The 21,447-nt window shown below is 38.3% G+C and overlaps 1 protein-coding gene across 1 annotated transcript in view; it reads left to right on the plus strand.

The window, feature by feature from the left end:
• The first annotated feature begins 711 nt into the window (after positions 1 to 711).
• Positions 712 to 21,447, plus strand: part of bin3 (bridging integrator 3) — a 35,590-nt gene continuing 14,854 nt past the window's right edge. Inside the window, exons 1-5 of the mRNA XM_053325880.1 lie at positions 712 to 812; positions 8,240 to 8,288; positions 9,289 to 9,329; positions 17,668 to 17,729; positions 19,364 to 19,500. Coding sequence (XP_053181855.1) covers positions 805 to 812; positions 8,240 to 8,288; positions 9,289 to 9,329; positions 17,668 to 17,729; positions 19,364 to 19,500 — 297 coding nt within the window. The 5' untranslated portion in view covers positions 712 to 804. The remainder of the gene's footprint in view (positions 813 to 8,239; positions 8,289 to 9,288; positions 9,330 to 17,667; positions 17,730 to 19,363; positions 19,501 to 21,447) is intronic.

Raw genomic sequence — 21,447 nt, forward strand, 5'->3', positions numbered from 1 at the left:
ACTGTTTTCTGTTGTGTTGTGTTTCCTTATCATTACAGTATATCCTCATGTTTGCATGTGCACGGAAATGTTCCAAAGTGCTGCCCTCAGATGCTGTGGGTGGTACTCATTTCTTTATTATGCATGAAAATAAAAAGACACATTGGGTGGAATGGGATAAACTGAGCAACAATTCAAGACGGACAATTGGAAACACACATTGGGATAACTGTTCTGTTGGCTTTTTTTTAGGGGGTCTTGTTTAAAATGTTGTGGATGTCTTTAGCCTATTTCATGTTTTTATTACCTTATAATAAGGTCCTTTTATGATGAGCTGAATATTGAAATGAATTTTACTATATCCTTGTGATGGGGAGACGTGCTCCCCTGTTTACCTGGCACTTCAGTTTGTTGTAATGCAATTGTTTTGTTATTTCTATGTAAGTACTTGAATAAAGAAAAATATCACTTGCCTTCAGTTTACTGAAGTCTCTACACGCACGCCAACGCGCGCACCCGACATACACACTCATCCACGCGCTTGACATTTAAATCAATTCAGATAACCTAACCTGCATTATAAATAAACGTTTCACAAAATAAAACACAAACGCATATTACCTGTCTGGTATTATGATTTTAACACGATAGTAATATATATGCTTCCTTTGGCTTGTTTCTGTCATAAAACTTCCTTAGAGGAAACGCGAGTGACTAAGTCCCGGACTTCCTGTTTAATGTTCGGTTATTGACTGGTAGAAAGGGATGAGGTCTTCGGGAGAAAGGAAAACCATCCAATGAAACTGGAATAAAAGTTCACTCAAAATGAGCTGGTATGTATTTTGGCTACATCGTTCATTCGGGGTATCTGATAAAGAATATAACCTGAAATGACACATTGTTAGTGAGCTAGAACAGATCGCATTGTCGACTGGGCTCTGGCTATTTCCTGGAAGCGCTAACTCAAAACACTACGAAATAGAAGTTAGAGCTAGCTTGTTAACACCACAGCCAGCCCCCGAACAAAAGCTTTCACGGTGATTTGTCTAACTAATTAAAATAACAGTTTTATTGCGATAGTTTGCAGGGATATTGTCTTGTGTAACAGCTGTGTTAACATCGAGCGGAGTTAACTTGAAGCTAAGTTAACGCTAAGCTCAGTCATGTTGTCGAAGCATTAACGAGCAAAGCTATATGATTCATATATGAGGTTATAGTCGCTCATTATATCATTTTAGATACAGTTAGGCAGGAAAGAAATAGCCTAAAGCATAACATGGAAGCTCAATGTAAGTTATCTAGGTCAACAGGGTCAACAGAGGAGCCAGTTAAAGGGAGTGTTGCTGTTTACAGTAATTAACTATTTTCTGTTGCTTTCTGTACTCACATGTAGCCAAGATAGTAAAGTGATGTCGTGGTGCTGTATTGCTAGTGTTCAGTAGTGACTAAAGTATTAATTAATAGTATTTATAGTAAGATTTGTTCATGCCCCCCCCCCCAACGTGTGCACCAAACACAGCAGTGGATTTAAAGAGGCATGTTCAACTTTGTAGGAGGGCTACATGTTCAGATGTGTTTATCTGTATTTTTTTAACCTGTGATACAAGCTAGACAGTTGTGGTAATATACACATTAATTTAGGGCTATTTGTCCACATGGCCAGTGTAAGTTCTAAAGAACAGCTCTAACGGCACAGATTTGGACACTTAATATTATCTGCATATTCAGCATTTATCTTGATGAAACATGAGATAACCTTTAGTGAGGAAATATTTGAGTTTCACAACTTAAGGTCACTGCAGTAGGGAATATGAAAATTATACATTAGTTGGTTGAAAAATGTATCGTCGACTACTTTGGTCATCGATTCATTGTTTTTGGTCAAACATGAATTCTCTTTTACCAACCTCTTTAGTGAATATAATATAATAAAAATAAATGCTTCCTGGTTTCTTTAGTTTTTCTGTGACAGCAAACTGAATAGCTTTGGATTGTTGGGGGTTGGTCAGGACTAAACCAGACATTTTAAGATGTCGTCTTGAGCTTTGGGAAGCAGTGATTGACATAAGCCATTTTCTGGTGTTTCGTAGACCAAGCAACTAATCGATTAATCAAGAAAGTGATTAAACAATCGACAATGATGAAAATAATCTTTAGCTGAAGCCCTAATTGTTAATTTGTTTTTATGGCATGAATCTAAACATCTAAATGAGCCATTCACAGTGATGTCTCTTTGAGGATTTGAGAGTTTTTAGCCTTTAGAATAATCAGTGATTTACTTTGGATTGACTAGATTGTTGTGGATTTAGGTTCAATGTGAACAGTTGGTTTTATGACATAGTCTACATGGATAATGTGCCCTAGATATTAGCTGAGTCTGCAAATCTTGTAATCAGAGACAACAACAGTAACCGGATGGTAACAAAGAAAAAAAGTATTAATCCACAAAAGAATATGCTATGTGCATTTCAGATTCTTGACTCTTATCCCAGCCAAGTTAAATTGGTGTAAATAACATCCTAATATAACAATGTATAGTACTAATTGATTTTACAGGCTTATATCAGCACTGGTACCTGACCTAGCCCAATATCTCAGAAGTAAATTCCCCCAAAACCTTAGTACACAAAACAAATGAACGAAATGTTACTGCAGGGCAACTGAAAGCTCAATTATTTTGAGCTTTGAACCCTGAACCCTGATACATTTAATGGGAAGATGAACTTCTACTTTCAAGTTGGTTGACTTATGAAGCAACCTGTTGCTTCATGTGTCTTTGCCAAGATTTTCCTTTAAAAGGAAATGATTACCCGCCAGCATGATCTGTAATTTACTGTAAAGTTGCATCCGTCACATGCGTGGGGGGGGGGGGGGTGACGTTTCAATGTCTTATTTCTATGTGTTGCACCCACAGGTCGCTTACGTAAATCACGATGGCTCAAATGTTTGAATAGATTAGATGCAGCTTAACATAGACAAAATTTTTGGTGACTGTAAATTTTAAATAAAGGAATCCCTTTACACCTGAGTAGTGGCAGGTGTGTAGGAGTGAAGTGCAATGTACACTTTCTCACTCACTACTGTTTGTTTAAAGCTGCACGCTTTCGGCCTGTCCATTTCAATCAGATAGACGGAAACGTTGCAACTCAATAAAACAAATAGCAGTGAACAAGACAGTGTGCGTGAATTTTTTTTCACTGTGTGCAATTTTGAAAAATGACTTGGGCGCACCAGAACGAAAGACACTTTGAGGTCTGATACCTGGGTCATCAAAATACACAGATTTTGCGAATCTCCAACGCTAATAAACCTGTTAGTTCATCTTTTATCTCTGACCAATCTTTGCTTATGTATCTATAAATGACAGGAACGTCTGTCTGTCTGTCTGTCTGTCTGTTATTCGCATATCTCTTGAACCGTTCATCCGATTGATTTCAAACGTGAGAGGTGTCTTGCTATGAGTACGAGTAAGTGCAGTGCCAAGTTTGATGTTGTTTGGATAAGAAATGTAAAAGATATAGATAAATATATCGGTAAAAGAAGCATTTGCTGTTGCTGCTCTAGCCGCTGGCCACTCCCCCTCTCACACAGCACACTGAGCACAGCGCTGGACCACAGTTAGAGAGGGTATAAGGCAGTGGAGCTTTGGCAGCTAAAATGTGAAATACACTTCAGAACCTCAAAAATATGGATGAAACTGAAAACACTTAGAATAGCCCAGGCTACTTTGGACTGTCTTTAGACTCTGAATAAAAAAACAACAATTCCAATGGATCAAGGTCTCAAACTGAAACGAGCAATAGGCCTAATGGTCCCGAAATGAAGGATGTTTCAGAATCCCACATGTGCCATGCACAACCAGCTACAGACAACAAGTGGCAGACAGAACGTGAACTTTTGTTGTGTAAATTGAGCATTCAAACACATCAAACCAACAATATAGTAAAAACACACGCAAAAACAGATTTTGCACGGGCACTGAACTAGTTAACATTAATTCTATTAGTAATTTGATGGCGGGACAAAATTAAACTTGGCTGTTTTTAAGGGTTTGCTTGCGCTCTGAAGCCAGTGTCAGTCCTCAGCCTGAGTTCCCAGAAACACTGAGCGTGTGGAGCCTTCTCTGTATTTTATTGCGTATCCTCAATTTCAGGCAATCTATAAATTATACTTTTATTATCAATAGTTTTGAATCGAGACCTTCAGTAATTGGTTCAAGAACTTTGTGAAAAACAAGGTGTGCCCAATTGAATAAAAGCATCTGTTATTTCAGTGTAGCAGATACATGATTATACTATTGTCAGGTTGGATTTTTTTTGTTAAAGAAATCACATTGGGATCAGGGCCAAAAAACATGGTCTAGACATGCTTACTTGTTCCCCACAATTTGTGAAAAGAGCTCAAGAAGAAATGGATAGAAACTAACACATTATAACAAACCCTTTCAGTATATATGTGACGTATATTTATATTACCTCTCTTATATACATTACAGATTCTTAGTGTCTTTTTCAGAGAAGATGGTTATCAAGTGAGCAAGACAGCGTCATTCAGTTCAGTCAGATAGTCAATAGCTGGCAAGCTACGCTTCAACCAGCACGCACCGCCAAACACAAGGTCAAGAGTGGGGTGCCCGAACAGTGAAAAGAGTCCTTTATGGACTATGCTGACTGATGCATTCCAGCATGGCCTGCACACTTTCTTCTATGACGTGAGGGGTTTGACTCCGGGGTCATCGTCAGAACAATTCCACTTCCCAACATCTTCAACCAGTGCTCTGTGCTCTATGGAATATCCAAGGTCGAATGATGCACTGTCCCTCTAATGGCGTACACATTTGCAGTTTGGTGAAAAGCCATTGGTTCTTCCAGTCGATGCATAATGTGTCCCGGATAGTGAATACTGTTATGTCTTTGTTCATGCCTACGTGCTTACTGGATGGTAGTGACGTGTAGCCTGTTACAGCAAACTCGTAAATGCAAGTTGTCCAGCTTGCTGATAATGACAGCAAATATGTCACTGGGCAGTTTTCAAAGTATCCAGGCCAGAAAATATTACCAAGAAGTTCTCAAGCTGCTGTGATCCCCTAAAAATCTATGACACCATGAGATCATATATTTCTTGAATTATTGGTTAAAATTTAGTTGTGTGAGTATTTGTGTCAGTTTAGTCCTTTTGATTCAAGTACATTAGCTTGAACCAATACTTTAATGACATGGTTATAATGTTAGTTATCAAGTAGTCCAAAGAATTTAGCACTAACAGAACCATTACTAGGCTTAGATTTGCTTTGGTGCAACACATACATCATCTGCAGTGAGATGTCTTGCGGCCACCAGGCCTCTGCCATGTTAGGCACTATTTCTGCGTTCACAGGACCTCTCTTACCAGTGTTTCTAAATGTGACAGCCCCTACAGAAATATTGCTGTGTGAAGAAACGTTGGAAATGATTCTCACAGTGACTACCATCCTCCGTCTTTCTCATTCTCTCCCTCTGGTTGCCTGCTACATTTTCCCTCTCTCTTTCTCTCCTGAGCGCACTTCACTCGGTGTGTTTGCCAATTCTCACGAGCAGTTGAAGAGAGTGACCACTTTCCTTTGGCTCTTTGTAGAAGAGGCTGTACTCTGAATCTATAACATTAAGGCCTCTCTTCAGTCATTTTTTTAAAGCAAATATAGAATTTGGTATAATTACAGGTAAAGTCCATCCAAATATGGTTTCATTCGAACTGTTGATTTCACCAAGCAAATCCCGTCATGCTCAGTCATGCCAAAACAGGTAGTAAAAGGGAGCATTGAAAGCAGATATTTGAATACATACACTTCATGGTGCATGGACGGCAGTTTGGAGGACTGTAATGTTTATACTTAACTCTCCAGTTGGGTTTTTGCTGTGGATGTCATGATTTTCTGCCTGACACACCCATCGAATGGGAGCAAACATCAAAAGCTGTTGCCAAATGTTGTGCAATGTTGGTAGAAAACAGATTGTCCAACAAACATAAACTAATGCAGAATCACATTAGAGACTTGCGCTATTTAAAAGACAAATTTAAAGGCAAAATCAACATTATACTGCTCAATTTTCTTTAAAATACAACCATCTTGGCTGTCTTTTAGCACTTTTATGCAACCCCCATGTGACCTCTTTTTACTTATGAGTTGTCTAATGCTCCAAAAAACCTTTATTCATTCAAAGTCAAGATATCTTTAATAGGAGAGACCTGTGATAAAATGTATGTGTACAACGTCACAACATGAAAATACAGTTACACAAAGAAGTAATCACAAACAGATATGCTAATGAATTAATCACAGCTTTTAAAATATAAGCAAGAAAACTTTAAAGTCCCTTAAAGGAACAAGTCTTCATTTTGTGTTTCATTTCATTCTAGTAGAAAGGTGCATTGAAACCTTTAGTATATACGAGACACCTGTGCATCTGTGTGTAGTTTTAGTCTCTGCCTTAACTACGGATTTATTATTCAAAAACACTAGAAAATCATGAGGATGAAAACCAAACACAGGAATACTGCATTAATGAAGTGAAGCAGTGATAACAACAAGTAGGCGCTCACTAGCTGAAAGAGTTAATGTGCTTAACCCTGGAAACCAGTGTGAACAACTGCAGCTCATAAACCTGTGGTGATTGTTTGGTGCATGTCTGACTAGGTTGAATGACTGCTAAAGTGGATGTTCCCAGACTTAAACCTCATTGTAAAAACCGAGCTTGCCTTTGGAAGATGAAACTGATTTGATGATTGTTTGCAGTAACGACTAAAACGTCTCCAGCAAGTGTTCAGTTTGAAAAAAAGAAAAGTTTTTTGGTTAATTGACCAAAAAAAGCAACAACTAGCGAACAGACTAATCAATATTCTTTAAAATGCCAAAATGCACCGGAGGAAGGCTTTACATTGACATTCAAAGAAGTCTCTTTTAAATGATGCTGTTGTGGGAATAGGAATTGTGGACAATTTCAGACAGCTACATCACAGCATTTGCATATTGTACGGTACGTAATGCGATGTTAGTGTTCAGGCTGATCAGGTAAGCCGAGAACGGTGAGTCACCTAAAATGGAGCTGAGTAATTTCTGTGGGTATTTTCCGTGTTGGCTCATGCAAATGATGACATAAAGGGTGAAACTACTTTCTTGAGCCAAAAGCAACAAAATGTTTTTAACGTCAGTGATTTGCTCGGATTATATCTTCATAAATCTTGAAAATCTTGATATCTGAGCCACAATAGAAACTTGTTTTCTCTGTGTGTGTGTATTTTTTTTTACTGCATTAATCTTCTTATTTGACCATGTTGAGTTTTGTGATTGAGCTGTCATCTAAAGGATCCCCCCCACACGTCAGTAGCATTCCCTGGTTGCACAATGAGGCCCTACATCACACCCTATCTTTTCCATCTCATTAGTCTACACACCTATCTTTTGACGCAGCTGTTGCCTCACCCTGCCTGTCAACAGCAACTGTCCATCATATAGCTTGGATTTCAGGCTATTAGTGCCACATCAAGACAACCTACAACTAAGTGCATTGGCAAGGCAGTGTTCTCTGTCTCATGGATTTACAAAGCACTCTGATGCTCGGCAGCCAACTTATTAAGGCACGAGCAATGTTTTGAAAAGGGGATGAAAGATTGTGTTTTAACTAAGAAGGAAAATATGTTCTACCAAAACTATAGTGGAGATCTTGTTCTGTGTTCTTCTTTCTTTCAAGAGTGGAGAAAAGTTTGTATTTCATTCATATTCACATATATTCAACTGCAGTGACACTAAATCCCATGCCATTTCCCCATAAATGTCCCCTTAAAGGCAAGTCATTGTCCTGACCTTGTTGAGTTCCAACATATTAACATGTTTTTGAATATGAAGGGTGAAATACGCTCACTGTTTTTCTGATGGTACAATATAGCCTGTGCATCTGTGTTTAATTGTTAGCCCGGGTCATGCAGGAAAGGCACACGGAGAAGAGGGGACAGCCACTTCTGTTTAGTGATCTGCCTGCAATGGGAGCCAGATGTGTTTGGTGATGACATGAAGTTAATGTCCATGACTTTGAGTGCATACTTGAGAGGAGCTGGGATTAACAGCTTCAGACTGTCCATGTCAGGGATCTGAAAGAGGAGCATGTTCTCCTTTTAGATTTGTACAAGCCTCTAGTCATCCAACTGATGACTCAGTAATTATACCTTTTAGGTCAAGCCAGTTGCTTATGTCTGTCACCTGTACATTTCTTTTGTGTCATTTCAGGATTCCCTTCAAGATTGGGCAACCAAAGAAGCAAATTGTCTCTAAAACTGTAAGTAACAAGAGGAAAGGTTTGCATTCAGTCCACTCATCATTCAGTCGACATACATGTAAAATAAAACTTTTCATTCATTCAAGTAGTGTTATAAATGTTCAGCTGTAGTGGTAGAGCTTCTCAAATGATATATGACTTATAAATATGTTTAAATAATGTCCTCAGTGTGCCACAGCTAAAAGATGTATTGGATGCCAATTTGTCTGAGCCATACAAGGGGGCAGAGGTGGTTACCTTGAAGTGACAGTGAGTGGGTGCACTCCTTACCGGAGAAAACCACTTCCACTGTAATGGGCTTGTGGCCCAACAGTCACTGTCAGACCGGCTTTCCAGCTTCCTGGACCATCCTAGACAAAAACCAGGGAGTGGGTTAAAGGCAGCCCAGTTAGATGATCCATTAGTGACAAAGTGACAACTGCCTCCCTCGTTGTTTTGGCCACTGTGTTTATGTCCAGGGGCCCACAGGACCACAACACAGGAACTCATGCTGCCTCTGTAAACTGCTTTGCATGTTTTAGAAACATGCTTAGACAAAGTGTTCAATCCCTTTTTCAACCTTGGAAACCCTATGTACTCAAGTATTTTACCATAATTTAAACTGCAGATTCCAAGGCCCCCTTAATGTAGTAGTAATAATAAAAAAAAAGTTAATGTAACGAGGATGTACAAGGTCCAGGAACTGTTCAGACCACAAACAAGTACCAGTTGTTGCAAGTACGTATTAAGTCTCAAACCATTGGTCACTTTTTAATTTACCAAACGTCATCATTCTTCAGATTATGTAGAAATGTAATTAGGAGTTTAGCCCCCAAACGCATTCCTGACTTTGTAGCTGGGACTTGTATATCCTCGGACTGTGTGGTCGAAAAGGGCAAAGTAATTGTGTGTTCATACCTTGTGATTAACAATTTGCTGTGATTAAAGAACAGAAACAAATGAACACATATGTTAAATAATGAAATCCCAGAATTTCACATGAAATGTGTTCTTTTCTTAGGTTGAAAGAGACTTCGAACGAGAATATGACAAGCTCCAAAAGTAAGTTTGAATTTTGAACCATGGTCTATATTGATGAGGGTGATTATTGAGGTTCCTGTATCTGGTACTCATGTCTTTGGACAGTTTTGGTGCTGGTGCTTTAAGTTTGTTATTTAGCCTACACTATATCTGTGACATAATGCAATTTATTTTTCAGAAAATACTGTTTAAAATCTTAAGCCACCAATCAGAGATTCCCTTGTGTTTAAATGAAAATTCACATTTCAAATAGCTTGGTCAAAAGGATGCCAGTAAAACAGTATCTCAAACATTATTAGAATAAAATGTAATAGCAGAAAATTGCTCTAAAATAATTTTGCATGTATAAATGCATTTTAACTACCAACATATCAAGTAAACTCTTCTCTGAACAATATATAGTGTAGCAGGGGTTATGTTATGATCCCCTCCCTGTCAAAGAGGTAAGTCCGTGCAGAATACACATGGTCATGTACATGATGTAGATCTGAAAACACTGGGAAATCTCTTATACAAAATGTTCCAAATTTAGATAGTTATGCATTATTTGATAATTTTATTTTGAATGAATATGTAGGTATTTTAGCTTCACATATTTAAAAGCACTTGGAGAAACTCACACTTGCAATACTCCTCAGTATACAGGCATACAGTTTCTTTGTCCCACAGTTTGGTCACTTTTTTTCTTAACACTGAATTGTGAAAGGATTTAAATTATGGAGGAGTCTGAAATAAGAAATTGGGAGAGACAGTTTACTTTCCATTAAATATACAGTATATTACCTTCAACCTCTGAATTTAGATTCAAGAAAAAGTTGTAATCTTGTGAAATTTCCTGTTAACCTGTTTGTGTTCATAAATTCAGAAAAACTTAAATGTCAAAGCGTTTCATTGAATTTTTTGATGTAGACACTGACAGCATTTCTACAAGTAATCCTGATTAATTTAGAAACTGTTACCAGCTATTGTACTTCCAACGGAGTAACAGCAATCAGCATTTCTCTAAAACAAATCAAAAAGGGGTTCAGAGCACTTAAGCACCCAAGACCTGAAATCTCATTGCGTCCGGGCCTTCTCTTATTGTGAGACCAAGGTTAAAGAAACTCCCTGAGGGCCCTTTTTGAATGAGTGGGATCACTATTTTACTCTCAGGTTTTGTTGAGTAGGAGGGCCCTTTATCAGGAAGGTGTGGTGGCAATAGACCTTATAGATGAGTCAGAGCAGTAGGCATGTACAGACATTTAGAGTCTCCACCCAAGAGATCCATATCCGCGCATCATGGTGGATCTGCGACCTAAATATTCTTAGTAGACCTTAAACTATGATTCCTGTTTTTGTATTCCCATCTGGCTGATGTTTTGTGCAATGTTTTGTGATGGTGTTATGAGTATTAAAATCTTAATGCACTCAGCAGAGCTAAACTAGAGCCTAAACTAATTTGCGACTCACACTTACACAAACAGTACAACAAAAGTATATTAACAAGATAAGTAGTGACCAGGGCATTTTATCATTTAAAAATACACCTCGTGGTATTCTCTGGTAGGAAAACTATGTTGCAGCGACACGATTTTAAAATGATCTCAAACATATTGTCAGTATTACTGAACTGCATTCTCTTGTTACTTATTGGCCAACCAATCCTGATAGGATAGCTAATGGCAGTTGTTGTATTGGCCCAGGTGATTTATTAATGGAACTTGAAAAACTTGTTTGGTGACCATCAGATAATTACTTTTTAGGGGTGTCAACCAACTTTTCAAGATCAACATATTATAATAAGGGTGTGAGAAAATTATATGGCATTTAGCACCAAGAATTCAGTTTGATGAATGCATGCCATGTTTAATTTCTATTATAAAATTGTAATGAACAAATTAATGTACTGAAATTAATGTACACAAGTTGTGAAATGTGTCTTTTAGGTTTTAGCAGTGATTTGTGCTGAAACAAAGTTGCAGACCTGGTTTTTGTTTGAGTAGCAATGACCTCTGTCCTTTGGGTTACTTGCCAAAAAAGAGAGGTCCCATAAAGAGTTTAATCTTCTCAGCAGTTCAACAACAAATTTTGAAATTTCATCACCACTAAATTTAAATACCACTGAAAGATGTAGTTTACATATATGGCTGCAAATATTGGTACATTGGTCCTTTTTAAAAAACAAACCAAAAAAATATCTCTATTAAGTTAAAACTGACAGAAGTATATGATATCCATCATTCTTTATTTCACATTGATTGTAACTGAAACATTGCTTTTGATGTACAACTGAATATATTATTTAAGTGCCCTTAATATTTTGTAGCATGGCCTTTGAAGAGTGCATGAATTGAAATTGAATGACTGCAATGAAAGGGTTTCTGTAACTCTGTATAAGGTTTCTACATTTCTTCACTGGTAGTTTGGTTAATTCTTCTCCAGCAAACTGCTCCAGTAGGTTTGATGGGTACTGTCTCCCAACTGCAAGTTTCAGCGCTTTGCACAGATGTTCAGAGAGATTCAGATCAGGACTCACAGCAGTTTGTTCTTCTCATCTATTCTTGGGTCCTTCTTGATGTATGTTTGGGGTCATTATCCTGTTGGAAGACCCATGACCTGCCACAAAGACAGCTTTCTGACACTACGCTGTATGTTTCACTCCAAAATGCATTGATAGTTGTCTGATATAAATGTGCCCTGCACAGATTCAAGGCACCCAGTGCCTGAGGCAGGGTAGCAACCCCAAAACATCACTGAACCTCCTCCATGTTTCACAGTAGGCATGGTGTTCTTTTCTTTGAAGGCTTCTGTAAATATAGGGTTGGTGCGATTTACCAAAAAACTCTAATTTTGTTTCATCTGTCCAAAGCACATTCTCCCAGAAGGATTGTAGCTTGTCAACATGCATTTTGGCAAAGTCCAGTCTGGCTTTTTTTTTGTCTCTCTCTTAGATGTGGGGTCTTGTACAATGGAGCCCATTTTCAATCAGACAGTGACAGATGGTGCGACTTAAAACTATTCTACCTTTTAACTTGAAGATCAGCTTGGACCTGTATTGAAGTTTGGCTCTTTCTCGGCCATTCAAGTAATCCTTCTGTTCAATCTCAGGCCAATTTTCCTCTACTGACCAGGTCCAGAGATGTGGTCTACAGATCCATGCAGGATCAGCAGAAAATGTGTTAGTTAAGGTCTCAGGCCAATTTTCCAGGTCCAGAGATGTGGTCTGGGTCATGGGTGTTGCCATGTGTAAGTGGTAAACCCAACAAGCCTTGACAATAAAACATTGCACCTATCGTAATAATTTCAGACAGCCAGATTGTATTCTGTCACTTTCCTTCAATTTAAGGTATTCTCTGAACTATATTATATAGTAGTTAGTATATAGTTTATATTAGTTATTTAGTAGTTTTATTCTCTGAACTACAGTCACCTGCAACTTCATTGGGAACACTTTCAATACAATATAATTAAATCCAATACAACAGCTCTACTATAAATTCAGCTTTTTTGGAGTTTATACATTTTCAGTTTTTGTTGACATTGTCAAAGAAGTGATAATTCTACTTTGTTTATTACTGAGGTTGTACTAAGTGGTGGTGGTGTACCTCCTCATGTATGTTAATGGAGTGGACAAAATATTGGGAACACCATTCAATATAATGCACCCTAATACACCACAATCACTCAATAATGAACATAAAGCAGAATTTTCACCTTCTTGTCAAAAAATGTATATAAGCTTCATAAATGTAGAATTCATAGCAGAGCTGCTGTATTGGATTAAATTAGATTGCACAGGTTAAGCCATTGAGTCTATTTTATATAGGTAACTTATTCTCTGAACTATATTTTATAGCAATTACAAGTTATATAGTATTATACAGTTAAGTACTTATATTCAGCTTCTGTAGCATCACGTTTTTGTTGAACGTTGGTTGGATTTATTCATTTTATTTATTTATTTATATTTTTTTTTTTGAAGACGTTAGTTAAAGCGGCAGGTGTGTGTTGCTTAGGCGGCCGCCTTAGCTGTAAAGTGCTGTGGGAAACCCTGGTTCCATGGACCTTAAACATTGTAAAAATATTGACAACAGTGGTCACAGGAACATAAAGCTCTTTGGAGATGATCTTGTAACTTTTACATTGACCATGCTTGGCTATTACCTTTTTTCTGATGTCTTAGTTTCCTGTCTCTTTCTCATGTTCAATGTGATGCACACAGTAGTAACAATCTTCTCTTAATCTGGCTGCATGAATGATTATAAGATTGAAAACACCCATGATGTTAATTTGATAGGCTCAGTTTAGATCTAAAAAATATAGTAAAGTAAAAAATATATCTGGTTGTTCAAATCCACACTAAACGTCAAGATAAAAGATTTAAATCTAAACATCTTGGATACCAGGGACAAGCAATGGAGTCACGATGGAATTGAGCCATCCTATTAAAGAATACATCTGTTTAAAAGAGTCTTAAAGATGTAGCCATCAACTGCATATTTGAGATCATAAAAGACTGACTGATTGACTGGCTGGGGATTTCACAGGTCTATAAGATTCCTCTTAACAAATATTTGTCTACCTGGTTAGTTGGTCTAAAAGAGAGACCCTCATTGTTACAATTCCCTGTGGAGAGAGCCACACCCTGGCTGGTCGTAGTGTGATTGCCTTCCATTCTGTGACCATGAGCCTTTCTCCACAACATAAGGGATATCTGGACCCAATCGCCCAGAACAAACAGGATTGGGCAGAATGGGATGTCTAATTTAAGGATTGGTTTGATACTGTCATGTATGGCTAACCAGAATGTTTGTACAACTGGGCAGGACCACAATAGGAGCCAGAGTGTACCAATACTCCCCCCACACCTCCAGCAATTCATGCTGTGCCTTAATCTCACCCTGTGTAACCATGAGGGAGACCAGTATACCCTGTTCATTAATTAAATTGCACTAATCTTCACATACATGAATTTCTACACAAAATACTGCTACATTTCAACTTAAAGTATTTAGTCTTGATGTAATTTCACAGGTATTCAGTTTCACAGAGTTTGTGAGTGTGGAAGTCCTATAAATTGCAGTAAGCTCTTTCCACATTTCAATAGACTGGATGGTTATGGCTGTGCAGGCCCAACATTGGGGCACTGGAGCAGGGAGCAGCAGCTGTTCCACCAGGCCACTCTATTAGCACCTTTTTGAAAGAGACTCCAGGGCTCACCTGGCACTCATCCAGAATGACTCTCTCACTGTCAGTGCTGACAGAGTGAAGAGTAGTGAAGATGCAACAGCATTGTGCAACACATTTTAAAGTAGGAGGTACTCACTGGAACAAGAGTTTCACATGCACAAACAGGCAGTGCCAGAACACATCTTGAGGTACGCTTTGGTCTTAGAGCATGCAAGTTTGTTTACATAGTAAGATGCTCTCACCCACCATCATGCAACCCAATCTCCTTGAAGGATAGGATTTTGCTGTTACACTATTATTTTCCCTTCCATTACTTTATACTGTAATAATGTAAAAGCCTTGTTTTACATTATTCCCTCCAATGACTCCATTGACATCAGAATCACATTGAAAACAAAGTCTACTTATGGAGTATAATTGCTGAACTGTGTCTACTTGCTGCCATCACAAAGAGAGATGATAGTCTGACCATATATTAGAATTTTCATTGATTTTTTTTTTTTGAAGCTGCAGGTATGACTGACAATATAATTGGTACATGATGGCTGCATGTAATAGATTGTCTAGAATATTATCTAGAATATTTTGTCAGATTCAAACTGTTTTTGTCTGATGAGACAGTAGACTGAATATCTATTTGTCACAGACAAACCTCAGTGCATAAATAAGATCTCTGTAAGTAGCATTTACTGCAACTAGGAAAGCCCATTTCTAAATATCTGAAACATAGATTTTGGTTACTTTAGAAGAAGGCTTACAGGGCTTATGAGACCCAGTTCCATCTAATTGGTGAGAGCGATACAAAAAGTTACTGTGGAGATTGTTTTGACAGAATGTTTCTTTCCTGTGGAGTGAACAACAAAGGACGGAGTTACATCATTTACTCCAAATGACATTTTTGGAACAACCTCCATCTGGTCGGTGGCGATTCTGTGTAAAATCCTAAAAGATGTCAAGATGAACAAAAGCATGTAGAAGACAAGTCATGATGGGAAATAATTAATCATTTTCAACTTCTTTTAGACCCTGCATCCCTTAAGTTCAATCATACATCCTTGCTGAGATCATGCAAGTGCAATCTGACCTGGGTTAGTAAGATTTTGTGCTCTTTGCCCTGGACCCCATACTACTGTTTCAATGTAAGTGTACATTTGTAACCAAGTGTATGAAATGTCAGGATTGTATTGTGTGGGTAGTATTTAAATCAGAAGTTATTGGGCTTCAAAACTCTTGAAGATGGTGCTACACAAGCTGTTTAGAGTGATTTTATGATAACACAATATGATTTCCTTTCTGGAGCTCAACATCTTCTTTACTGTCCTGCTACTGGTCTTTTGATGTCAAGATAACCCAATATGTGTGCCAAATGTAGATTAAAATTATAGCAATTACAACTTTAGGTGCATTATTCCCTGTCGCCCTGCACCTGAGGTTTAGTACTTTGAGGATTGCATTTAATCGTCAGAAAATTATTTAAAAACTACTTTAATTATCAATTAATTGTTTTGAGTAATTTAAAATACAATAAAAATTCAAATTATCTGGTTCCAGTTGCTCAAACATGAATATTCTCATTTTATTTAGTCCTCTATGATAGTAATCAAAATATCTAAGACAGTGATCAAGAGGTTGTTTTTTTTTTTTCAGATTTATCAATATCGAAAATAATTGATAGTTACAACCCTCATCCTGAGTGTTAACAGATGGCATTGGGGAAGCAGAAAACCAGGGCCATGCTTGTTTGGTTCTTTGTGTATTCCAGTTAAGCCTATGCTGTGCTAGTTTTCTGGCTGCTAAATCATAATAATAATTATACCAAAAAAGAAAGGTATGTTTGGCGGCACCTGAATTCCATTTTTGGTTTGCAGTTTTCATTTGCTCATGTATGTTACTAATGTTTTTACATGTTGTGTCCAGCGCCCATGCTGCTCCCATAGAAATGATATCTTTCTAGATAATATAATCTCTCAAAGCAAAGATGGAAATGAAACCCCGCTACATTCCCTTTTTCATCAAACCAGGAGAAATGATATGACAGCGGTCTCAGGGGAGATTCTAAACCCCTCGTTTGCCTTAATTGATATAATGAATGGCATGTGTTTTCAGCCTCCGTAGTCTGGTAATTGCCATTTTTAACACCCATCAATGGAATATGTGCAGTGGAATGATTGAAGACATTAATGCTTTTGAGCGCAAATGTAGTTGACAGCAAAAGAAGGATTTCCTGTATTGTTAATTAGCTAACGGATGTTATAATAACATTTTATGTGGAATCAATGAAATGTGTAATTCCCTCTTGAACCGTGTTTTCTTATATGCTAATTTCTTTTTCCAGGTTTTTTATTTGGGTGTTTTTCTTTGTTTATGTCAGCACATCTTTAGTGAATGTAATATATTATTCATTATATATATAGGTAATTATTACACTCACTGGCCACTTTATTAGGTACACCTGGTTGACTGCTCTTTTAACGCAAATATTTAGTCAGCCTATCATGTGGCAGCAACATGAACAGGAAACTGAGGCTACAATTTATACAGGCTCACCAAAATTGGACAATAGAAGATTGGAAAAATGTTGCCCAGTCTGATGAATCTTGATTTCTGCTGCGGAATCCACATAGTAGGGTCAGTATTTGGCTAACAATTGGCCAATAATTGAGGCCGGTGTGGTGTAATGGTGTGGGGGATTTTTTTCTTGGCATACTTTGGGCCCCTTAGTACCAATAAAGCATTGTTTAAAGGCCACAGCATACCTGACTTTCGCTGCTGACAATGTCCAGTCTTGTCACAAACTAAGGAATTTGACAAAGAGGGAGTCCATACAAGAGTATACTTAAAACAAATATAGTATTAAAACTAAAGCTAACAAAAAACTGGTGTTAAGAACAAAGTGCTAATCCAAGAAATGACGATGCAGGGTGGATGTGAGCCGGAGGAAAGGAGAGAAAGAGTTTGGAAGGCTAAAGTGGGTCCAAGGCAGCACTATCAAGGTTCACCTAATAAAGTGACTGGTGAATGTAGTTGTGATATGGGTGTGGACGGCCTCCTTTTACCACATTTTCCCCATTCCTTTTATTTAGTTGTACATGTTCATCTTGTATTACCCCCTGTTGTCAGTTTTACTGATGCGTTACTGTATTACCTGACGAGAAGGTGGCTCATAATCATTTTTCTTCTTGTCTTGCAGGCTGGAGGATCAGACAAAAAAGCTTCACAAGGACATGAAGAAAAGCACTGAGGCTGATTTAGGTGTGTTCTGACACTAACGTGTGTTACCGCCTGGGGTGCTATTGATCTCCACTTGTTCACCAACATACTTGATGTTGCTCGGCAGGTTTTTCAGGGCCAGAAAGACGTTTGGTTGTCTTGGTTTGTTTGCTGGTGCGTCAGCTCTCTGAACCACTCAACAAATGAGACGAGAGAGCGCGGGCCTCCGCCTTAATCTTTTATAGGTTTTTCTAGGCTATCATAGTGTGGATTTATGAGCGTATTGTTTTGCACTGTGTTCACTTAAAGCTCAATTTGTCTACCCTTGCTGCTTTCATTTATTCACATATTTGTCAGCCACAAAAAAAACATGTTTACTTTTTATTTGCTTATTTGTTGGTTTTTGAGTTATGTATTTGGGAAGTAGCAGCAGACATGGCCTGTGGTAAGCAGTCAGCTGTGGGGGTGGAGGCGCGGGGACGGATGGAGGAGTGAGAGGCTTCTTCATTTCCTCTCCTTTGTGCTCTGGAATATGGATGTCTGCATCATCAAAGTGTCATAGCTGTCAGGGCCTCATTATCGTTAATGGATTCCATCTGTTGCACAGGTCCCGTCTCCACCAAGTGCTACCAAACAAAGAGCTGGACTTACTCCGCATGTCAGCACTGCATTAACTGCACTGCTTTCTATAACAACCATCGACCATCATTTATCAAGTCAAGGGTTGTGATATGCAGAGCTCTATTTGAACTCACTGACAATTAGCCGGTGAGGGACGATAATATTCCCCAGTTAACAATTTCAATTAGGGTAAGTGGGGAGGAGAAGAAAGTGGCAGGGATAAATGTGTCACGCTGAGAAATAGTTTGTGCCATTTCAACTCCAGGTGATTACAAGGGGCATGAGCATCAGTGAGCAGACTAATAAATCACTACCCATGGATCACCTCTTGATTTCCGTGATCCCAGTAATAAACTTTTCTTTCTGTCATCTCAGTTAAGGTCAAATCTCGCAATTTGTTACTTGTCAAAGGGAGAGAAATGCAGAAATGCTACACCTGTGTAATTGATTGCTCGGAAATTGGTCGAGAGAATCCTAAGGGAGTGTGAAAATAGACCAATGACTGTTCCAGATCTCGACGAAGCCCATTTTCACCATAGCCTCTGCTGTCAGCTTGTCTCCTCAACCCAGCTCATTTATTTTGACAGTGAAGCCATAATCTGATGTGTGCTCTGTGTCTAAACAAAATGGCACGACTGCAGATTAACAGTAATTTGTGCTGTCAGTGTAGAAACATTGCAAAGATTCTTGGTGCTCTGGTGAATATTCAACACGGCAGCCAGCCCCACCACCCCCTCAGATTTTTACAATGGGGGCAATGCTGTGCCATTCTACTTTTTCTCTTCTCCAAAATCTCACTTTTGGAGACCCTACCACACAGAGACACACACACACACACACAATCACAAAGATTAAATGCTGAGAACCTTAGTATAATCCTGTTCCCATGTTTTAAGAAAAATGAAATAAATCTGGTGTTGAATTGCATTAGAATGTGTTCATTTAGAAGTGTAGGTGAAGACCTTAATTTCTGTGAGCTGTAATATACACAATTGTTATTATACATAGTTAAACAATGTTTCAACAATATTCTCTGCTTTTGTGTGTTTTCTCAGCAATGTCCAAAGCAGCAGTGAAGATCTCTGCAGACCTGCTGAGCAACCCGCTGTGTGAGCAGGACCAGGCCTTCCTTGAGTCCATGACTGCTTTAGATACGGCCATGAAAAGGATGGATTCCTTCAACCAGGAGAAGGTCAGTCTCCTTCCCGCAGTCTTTCACACTTTCAATTTTTAGTGTGCCGTTTCACTCGTCTTCTGTCTCATCTCCTTTGCATTCTTGGCTCTTGGTCATTGGTATTAGATTGGGATCTGGGGAAATGTTTTTCTTAAGACCTACAAAGTAGAAAACGAAGTGAGTTTTTGTAGGAAACGCATGTTTTCATATTTTTCAATATTGTGCAGCTTGTAGACTAAAATCTATCCATATGTCTTTCCTTCTGCTGTTTTTGAAAAGCATCTGTGGCATCATCCTCTATAAGCCCAAGCTACTGGTTATCAGCTGTGAAAATTGATGCATTTGTGACTCACTGGTGTCTAAAATAACTCATACAATGGAAAAGCCTTTTTCTCAACAGGAAAATATGCCCTACCAAAAAATTCATAGAAGTAACTCTGTTCACAGCTTGAGTAGTGAACAAGTGCGTTGTATCTCGTGTATATACTATGCATTTCACATCAGCAGTTCACTCCATGTAGTCTTAAAAAGCTGTTTCTTCCCTCATGAATTTACAGCAACTGTAACCAAAATCTTACATTAACTTCTCAAATCCTTTCTGCTACATTTGTATTGGTAACATGACATAAAAGATCATGGAGGTATTGACCAAAGTTACAGACAATACCAACAGCAGTGACATTACCATCAATAAAGCCACATCACTAGTGTGGTCTAATCTCATCTTTCTCCCGTGTCTTCTCTCTTGATGCACATTTTTGTTGTTTGTGTTTTACTATTTAGAGTATTTGTTGATTTAAAGCGCATTTCTTCTTCTCATCGCTGTAAATGTTTTGTCCAAAGGGGAAACAGCAGCAGATATAAAGACATTTCTCTTCAGAACTGTAAGCAATACAGCGTAATCTTCCCCGTTGTTCCACAGCTGTACTCTGTGAAGATCTCTTCTTTGGCTGTCAGGCCTCTTCAGATTATTTTTCCGGGTTGCACTTCAGCTTTTGATTAGAATCATTGCCACAGGTAGCTATAATGTGAATCATAGTGGCACCACATGTGTGCATCCTCAAGGCACTACACTGTGAAGGGTAGACTTTTAAAGAGGAAAAAATACAGGAGAACACAGGAGATCACAGTAAGGCATATACTGATTGACTTTTTTCCATCTGTGTTTTCTTGACTCATTGCCCTGCTGTTATGTGTTCTGGGCTGTTCACAGTTGTTGCCTTAAAATATTCCCCTTTCTTTTCACATTTCATTGTGAACGAGAATGATTTCATAACCTTTTCCACAACTACGATCCAACAAGGTGGAGAAAATGAATACCGCTCTGAAAAGTGGATGATTTATTTTTCATGGTAAAATTGTATTGTAGCGGACCTGAGGAACAACAAATCATCTGGATTTATCAGTTTGGAGTTGAGAGCATGTGATATCTGTTTTCTGTGAAACGTCAGGATTATTACTCAACCTCCCAAACCCTGCCGTGAGCACTCTGAAGCAGCAGTGTCAGCCTAGTTGTGAAGGTTGTGAAGTCCTCTATCATTAAACCTCATTTTGAAATATAAAATAAAGATAACTGTCAATCTAATAAGCATTAGTTGTTTGGTAGATTACACCCCAAAGTTAAATACTAGACATGTATTTTAGGCATGATGTCATGTTGAGGATTTTCTTTCAGCTTTGATGCGAGAGCTACTTAAATGTCACACAAGTTAAGTTACATTATAGGTTTCATTAATATGAATATGCTAAATGTCTCCAGGGTGGAGTTTAAACTATACTGTAACTATGTAGTCACTTTTGTTTCTTTGCTTTCTTATTCAGCTTCAACATACCACTCTTTCAGACTGGCTTTGCTCACAGCTCATCAAATTTTACAGGAGCCGTTTTGAGTGACTAGACAAAGTAGAATGTGGGTTGGATTGAGCGTGTGGGTTTGTGACCTGGGATGCGTATGTTCCAGGACTT

Source organism: Scomber japonicus, chromosome 9, assembly GCF_027409825.1.
Source record: "Scomber japonicus isolate fScoJap1 chromosome 9, fScoJap1.pri, whole genome shotgun sequence".
Classification (NCBI taxonomy): domain Eukaryota; kingdom Metazoa; phylum Chordata; class Actinopteri; order Scombriformes; family Scombridae; genus Scomber; species Scomber japonicus.